General features: G+C 34.5%; 5 protein-coding genes across 5 annotated transcripts; 3 read left to right on the top strand and 2 right to left on the bottom strand.

Annotated features, from left to right (window-relative positions):
* Window positions 1-15: 15 nt before the first annotated feature.
* On the bottom strand, window positions 16-1,033 carry LOC132704751 (cytochrome c oxidase assembly factor 6 homolog). Its single transcript, XM_060674967.1, has 3 exons — window positions 720-1,033; window positions 257-476; window positions 16-153 (listed from the first exon to the last, which is right to left on the bottom strand). The coding sequence occupies exons 2-3, from the start codon at window positions 463-465 to the stop codon at window positions 81-83; spliced, it is 282 nt and encodes a 93-aa protein (XP_060530950.1). The 5' UTR covers window positions 466-476; window positions 720-1,033; the 3' UTR covers window positions 16-80.
* A 167-nt stretch (window positions 1,034-1,200) lies between these two features.
* On the top strand, window positions 1,201-2,928 carry LOC132704746 (N-alpha-acetyltransferase 30-like). Its single transcript, XM_060674961.1, has 2 exons — window positions 1,201-1,848; window positions 1,902-2,928. The coding sequence occupies exons 1-2, from the start codon at window positions 1,204-1,206 to the stop codon at window positions 2,217-2,219; spliced, it is 963 nt and encodes a 320-aa protein (XP_060530944.1). The 5' UTR covers window positions 1,201-1,203; the 3' UTR covers window positions 2,220-2,928.
* A 167-nt stretch (window positions 2,929-3,095) lies between these two features.
* LOC132704747 (FGFR1 oncogene partner 2 homolog) lies at window positions 3,096-4,041 on the top strand. Its single transcript, XM_060674963.1, has 3 exons — window positions 3,096-3,416; window positions 3,472-3,849; window positions 3,903-4,041. The coding sequence occupies exons 1-3, from the start codon at window positions 3,282-3,284 to the stop codon at window positions 3,987-3,989; spliced, it is 600 nt and encodes a 199-aa protein (XP_060530946.1). The 5' UTR covers window positions 3,096-3,281; the 3' UTR covers window positions 3,990-4,041.
* A 96-nt stretch (window positions 4,042-4,137) lies between these two features.
* LOC132704749 (signal peptidase complex subunit 3) lies at window positions 4,138-4,998 on the bottom strand. The gene is made up of 4 exons (XM_060674965.1): window positions 4,723-4,998; window positions 4,504-4,666; window positions 4,344-4,447; window positions 4,138-4,293 (listed from the first exon to the last, which is right to left on the bottom strand). The coding sequence occupies exons 1-4, from the start codon at window positions 4,863-4,865 to the stop codon at window positions 4,164-4,166; spliced, it is 540 nt and encodes a 179-aa protein (XP_060530948.1). The 5' UTR covers window positions 4,866-4,998; the 3' UTR covers window positions 4,138-4,163.
* A 168-nt stretch (window positions 4,999-5,166) lies between these two features.
* On the top strand, window positions 5,167-6,558 carry LOC132704748 (uncharacterized). Its single transcript, XM_060674964.1, has 4 exons — window positions 5,167-5,358; window positions 5,415-5,606; window positions 5,672-5,788; window positions 5,856-6,558. The coding sequence occupies exons 1-4, from the start codon at window positions 5,310-5,312 to the stop codon at window positions 6,086-6,088; spliced, it is 591 nt and encodes a 196-aa protein (XP_060530947.1). The 5' UTR covers window positions 5,167-5,309; the 3' UTR covers window positions 6,089-6,558.
* The last annotated feature ends 253 nt before the right edge of the window (window positions 6,559-6,811 follow it).

Raw genomic sequence — 6,811 nt, forward strand, 5'->3', positions numbered from 1 at the left:
ATTCATACTTCAAGTCTGTTTATTTGTACATGTTGCACTTATTTCATGTTCAGGGTAAAATTGTTTTTTAAATAACCACGCTAATAAGCTTTGACAATTTTATGATACACCCTTCTAGGTTGGCAAAAACTGGACTTACTCTGTGATGGAATTCTAAAAATAAATAGAACAATGTCTTAAAAAAAACCAATTTATTAAATACAACTACAAAACCTAACAAAACTACATTTTTTCTTTATCATCTAAAGGTTCATACCCATGTTTTTCTATTCTTTCTTTATAAATCAAATAAGTTCGCTTCCTATCAAAATGTTTCACCCATTGTGCTGAGCATGACGACTCAAAAACTCGCCGAAAATCTTTACAAAGTGATTCGTCCTTGCCCTCGTTTTTATTTAGACATTCCCAGTACTTATCTCTCGCGTCCCAGCACTTGGCTCTTTCTTCTCTTGTAGGATAGGACATCACCACCGTACCTAAGCAATATTTACTATACAAAAAACGTTTATGCTAAGAATTAAAACTACAAAAATAACTTGTGATATCTAGTATTCTTCGACTAAAAATAATCTGTAATAAATTAGGATTGCGTTGTTATTTTCGTCCCCAAATCATTTTTTTGGTGACCACACTCTAAAATCTATAAATACTATATCAAACTAGAATTTTTGACATCAACCAATGAATATTTTAAAACAATTTGCACGAGTACAGTTTACCTTTGTTAAAGAGAATCCAATTTTATTAGCTATTGGATAACTAAGTCCTTAATATTATTTGTTTCCATCCTCATTAAAACCACGTTCGCATCCCAAATTCCCAACTTGCCACAGAATAGTAAGTCTCTCCTTGAGTCCTTGATTGTGATCACAGTTGCCAGTGTTATGGTAATGGTAATGATAATTATAAATTACCACATTTCATGTCCGGTTTTAACTGAGTGTAATAAAATCTTACGTTATGCTTACGCAGATTTTTTTTCAACGAATATGAGATTAAATGGATATAATTCACCGATTACTAAACCAAGTCGTTTGACAGTTGCAACGTGAAGAAACTAACCTTAAGAATATTATGCACAGCAATTTTTCTGTCACGTCAATATGATTTTATTATTGGGGCCCTGAAATAAAATTTTAATTGAGAAATGTCCATTTATCTAGTGAAAAACTGGGGTAGGTTTCACGCTAGCGTTGGGGAAACATGAATAGAACTCCATCCGAACTTACGGCCGTGGGAAAGTCCAACAGTGTGTATGGACAGCATTCGGGAGGGTGCAAGGAAAACGGCAAGAATGGTATTGTGAACGGTGTGGTGCACAACAAGAAGCACAAAAAACATAAAAAACTTAAATGTGTGGATTCTGGTCATCACGAACGGGTTGTAACCGAATTAAAGGATTCCATAGGCTTGTACACTGAGGAAAACATTACAGAACACCAAAGTGATTATGTTAATAATGTAGATAGGTCAAAAGACAAGGAAAAGAAAATACCCAAATTGGACGATTTAAATTGTAACAAAAGTGTAATCCAAGATAATTTAGACAAATCTATTGATTTTAAGTCCGGGCTGGATAATGGACCCAGTGAAGTTGAAGCATCTTGTAGCCAAATATCTGACGGTGACGTGTTACAGTTGACCAGTGACGTTGCAAATCTTATAATTAAGGAAGAATATCCTAAAAGTGCTGATCAATGTTGTGATAAAAAAATCGAATTCGTTCAGTACCAGTCGGAACTTCAAATGCCTATGATTATGAAGATAATTCAGAAGGATTTGTCTGAACCCTATTCGATTTATACTTATAGATATTTCATTCATAACTGGCCAAAGTTGTGTTTTTTAGTAAGTTTTCAGATTAGATTTATATTTAAAAATGAGAAGTTTTCTGGTTGCAGGCAATGTATGAGCAACAATGTGTCGGAGCAATAGTGTGTAAATTGGACTTGCATCGGAAAGTCATTAAGAGAGGTTATATTGCCATGCTGGCTGTCGATCAGAATTTCCGCAAACTCAAAATTGGCTCTACTTTAGTACAGATGGCGATCCATGAGATGACATTGGGGGACGCGGATGAGGTAGTTTTGGAGACCGAAGTAACTAACAAACCTGCCCTTAAATTGTATGAGAAACTGGGTTTTGTTCGGGACAAGAGGCTATTTCGTTATTATTTAAATGGAGTAGATGCATTGAGGCTGAAACTATGGCTCAGATGAGGATGTTTACTTGCATCTCATTAGTTTCATGAGTGGTTAGTTGGTTTGGTAGAAAATGTTTTATTTCTCATTGAAGTTGCGTTAGGGGCGCGCAAAAATGTGTTGTTGTCTGGGTATGTCTTGGAATAAACTTTAAATAAATAAACCACAAAATTTAACTTCTTTGAATTGCTAAAAATTCATTTAAACAAAATCTTTTTCAAATAAAATTTAGTGTCACTTTTTAGTCCGAGTATTTTTTTAATTTTTGTTAAATGGTGGAAAAAGTATACATAGCCATTTGCCTGACTGCTTACCTCATCATATCATGGATGTTTATTTTGAGATTACTCTGAGAGATAACGATAGCCGAGTTCATTTGATAGATTTTTTGGGTGGAGATCATTGTTCGAATTTTCTCCAAGCCAAAATTTGGTTAAAAAACGGCGATATAAAGTTGTAATATATAGATTTCAAGGAATTGTATGGCTTCTGTAACTAATAATATTTAAGACTAACCGTGTGCTTAATGATTAAATTACAATTCACAAAATAATTTAGACAAGATGTTTTTTGTTTGTCTGAAAATTCTGTACATTTTTGTAAATAGGTGAATTAGTATTTTATCTGTAGTGTTGTAATATAATCGAAAATATACCAAATTTACTATTAAAATGTATTTTTTACTGCACTGATTTTCTCTTACTATCTTCACTTGATTATAAATAGTGCAAATTAGGTTAACATTACTTAAGTTTGGTTTAGATATTTTTTTCCTTAGAATGCGATTCCCTCTTCTTCTTAGAGGCTTAAGGGTATTTACGAGTGCACAGCTGATTAAGAGCTGCCAAACAGATTAACTGTGGGTGACAGTATATTCGTTTTTTTCCTTGTTTTCATTTTCGATGGCAATGCAAAAGACGTAATAATTGATCTTGCCATAATGCTCTGGAAGTAATTGAGTATTTTCTGTTCCACGCGCTCAAAATTGATCGTGACACACTTTGAGTTATGTTGCAGAATCGTGTTTTAAGTGGCGGAGATAAATAGTTTATGCTGCCGTGTTTAACTCAGTATTAAGTAATGTCGTTAACAATAGAACAAATAATTATTGATGCGAAGCGACTGGCAGGCCGATTAAAGGAAAGAGATTCGATAGCAGACACGTTGTTAACAGAAACGCACGCCATCAATAAAAGGATTGATGCTATGAAACAGGTAAACTAATCCTTGGTTGGTAAACAAAAATCACTTAAAAACAAGATTTTTTTAGTTCCAAGAAGAGGTGGAAAAATTAAATGAGGTGGCGAATCAGAAACCACATTCACAGTTGATAGCAAACATACAAAAAGAAAACCGTCATTTGCGTGAAATCCAGCAAGAAAATAAAGAATTAAAATCTGCTTTGGAGGATTATCAGCATGCAATAGAACACATTATGACGAAATATCGAGAACACACCCAAGAGCAGGTGTACAAGTCTCATATAGACTTTAAGTCATTTCAGGATCAAAGATACCAGTATATTATTGAAAGGCAAGCTGAAAAAATTGAGGAAATGGCCGCTATAATGGACCGAGTGGCATCATCTGACGAGAATATTGAATTTCATTATGAAGAAGTTGTTTCTAAATTGAAAACGGAGAATCAGGTATTATAGACAGGGTATTTAGCAACTTACACTAAAGTTGAAAATGTTTTAAGGGTTTGCGAGAGTTATTGCAACTATCCCAGAGACTGAGTGTAGAAAATACTGAAGACAAAGACGTCCAAACAGATTCTTCATCTTAATATTATCATTATCGGTTATACATTGTTGATTTTTTTTAGATTTTCTATTTTGTATGTTTTCTTAAGAATATTTTTGTTCACTTAAGGTTGTAAAGACTTTGCATATTACAATAAAGGATTCATTTTTTCAGAAAAAATTTAATAAAAAAAACAAGACAATGAATAAATAATTGGTTACATCCTGGAAGTTGTGTATTCTAAAGGAAATTTGAATGAGTGCTGTCCCCGAGCAAATATATTTGGAAGAAGACCCGCATTTGGGATAATATTCCAAGACAAACTCAAAGTAATATTTTTGTTGCCTCTGAAAAAGAAAATTGATTGATTACAATTACTGAAAGCTGTTCTACTTACTTTAAGCCGGCACCATCATCCCAAAAGTAGTATTTGGTGTTCATATTTTTAAAGTCCAAAATTGCATTTTCCCCTCTTGAAATAATTTTATCCCACAGCACTACCTGAAAATTTAAGGTGAAAATGAGAAGATGATACAGAGTTCCTCAGAATTATTGACCTGGTTAAGTTCATTACTTGGTGTTGTATATTCAGCGGTCAAATAGAGAAACAGCATCTTGACATTCCAGTTAAACAAGCTCGTGAGATCGGTTTGCAAATCAAAAGTCAGGAATCCCAAATCATTCTTCTCTCGCGATGCGCTATAATCCGGCACATTTTTACTAAAATAAATGTCAAAACAGTGGAATAGACAAACAAGACAATTATTTCGACTTACACAAGTACTTTTACCGTATTTATGTTCGTCTGTGTGCTGTAGTCCAGAAATACGGTTGAAAGGAAGCAACAAAATGTTAAGAAAGCCAAAACGCTCAGTGTGTAAGCCAGTATCGAGTTGCCTCGTTGCAATACGGAATGCATTTCAAATTGGAAAATTGGACACGTCAGACTCAAACCTTCCTCATATAATGTGATTCTGATCTGAACCACAGTTGCCGATATTTTAGAGGTTATAACCGTGACTCGGCTGATAGAACTGAAATTGGTCAGTTCTTCTTGCACAGACTAAAAAATCGTGCCAGTCTTATTCTATCTAAAATTATATCTGTTGTTAAAAAATCATTACTTCTATATGAAAATTTTAGAATTATAATTGTTAATCAAAGTAGCAATAGGCTGTACTATCACACGTTTAGAATAATCTGTTAAGATTTGTCCATAATCCAAATCTGAAGAGGGAAACGAACTTATCACCATCAGATAATAATTTGATTAGATAAATGATTCAAGTGAACTGTGTTTTATAGAGCATAATAGATAACTTTTAAACTTATTTATGTGTTTTTTGTAAGTAGGTTAAATAAAATGATTCCTGAAAATATACATTTGTTTTTGGTCTTTTCTTTCTTTTGCGGTAAGTTTTCCCAAACTCCTCGTTCGGTTCAGTGACACTTCACTGGGTTGTTTCAGGCTTAGGCCACAGTGATAATTCTTCCGAGAACTACACGACCCTAAGCCCCGATCGGAGTTATTGCTTTGAATACACTTGGTTCGGACCGGATTACAATAACGTCACGGGTTATAACGGAACATGCGGCGATTATCTTGACGACACCAGGGCCGGCGAACACATACCGTGTATTCCACCAATTGTAATTTCAAGTAAATTCATTTAACTAAATAACAAAACCAATCAAGTGTCCACGTGGTACGTGTAATTGTTTTAGACGATTCAACTTTACCAGATGTAGATTACTTGTGGGCGAATCACAGATCCAGTGTCCTCTGCATAAGGTCCGAAAGTCAGGCCTGCGTAATGTATACGTACTACTACAACGGAAAAAGTGAGTAAGAGTGATATTCGCTTACTCAACACGTGTAGCTGAAATCAAAATCAAATTAAAATTCCAGTAAATAATCAAACGCACATGTGCGCCAAAGTTCAGCAAGAAGGTAAAGGTTCTATCAGTAGCGGATGTTTCACTCAATTGGATCGCGGTTACGAAATCGAACTGTGCGTGTGTCAGAGCACTCCCGGATTGCACAAGCCTTGTAATAAAGCTTCCTATTTTGATTTATACTTCAGTTTATTGCTGGCGAGTTTTGCTGCCTCAGGACTGAATTGGATATTGTCGTATCGTTAAAATTGTTTTCGTCTAATTCCTTAGGTTAATATTTTTTTATTATACACTCAATATATTAAACTAATTTGCCACTATTTTTATTTTGACCTGAGCTTCTTCGGCATTAGATTTCAATCCAATTCATTTCGGTTTTATTTCACCTACGGGGTTTTACAAAGTATAGTAATTCATTTACGAACCCTTCCAAATTAGATAAGGGGCTGCATCCGGAGGAATAAATAAGTTTTCCTCTGAAAGGCCCTCGGTTGCTGCTGTGGGGATCGCAGAGTATATTTTTTATTTTTTATAAAACGCCCCTCCTGGGAGTTGAATGTTTTAATGGATGGGAAAAGGCTATGAATAATAAAAGTGCCGGGCACAATTTTGTTGTTTTTATGCTCGTGGCGCGTAGCATAAAAATTCATGGAAAATTGTGCATTATTATACCAATTATATTAAAAAAGTTCACGTTTAATATGCGTGTCTGATACATGCGACAGCAGGGAAATGGAGTTAATAAATGTTTCGAATTGGCCATATTTTTCTAGTCATCTGCGACGTTTCAGGTTTGCATAAAAGAAACAGATCAATAGATAAAAGATTTGGAAACGTAGCAATACTAACTTAACAACATTTAGACGGGAAAATAGAAGCGAATTAAAAGATTCCTGGAATATTTGATAAAAGTGCGCTTTTAAGTTTGGTTACTGGCCGACAGATGGCGCGGCGTTATTTAATAAAAAT

Source organism: Cylas formicarius, unplaced genomic scaffold (genome assembly GCF_029955315.1).
Source record: "Cylas formicarius isolate icCylForm1 unplaced genomic scaffold, icCylForm1.1 PGA_scaffold_7__23_contigs__length_41026272, whole genome shotgun sequence".
NCBI classification, from domain to species: Eukaryota; Metazoa; Arthropoda; class Insecta; order Coleoptera; family Brentidae; genus Cylas; species Cylas formicarius.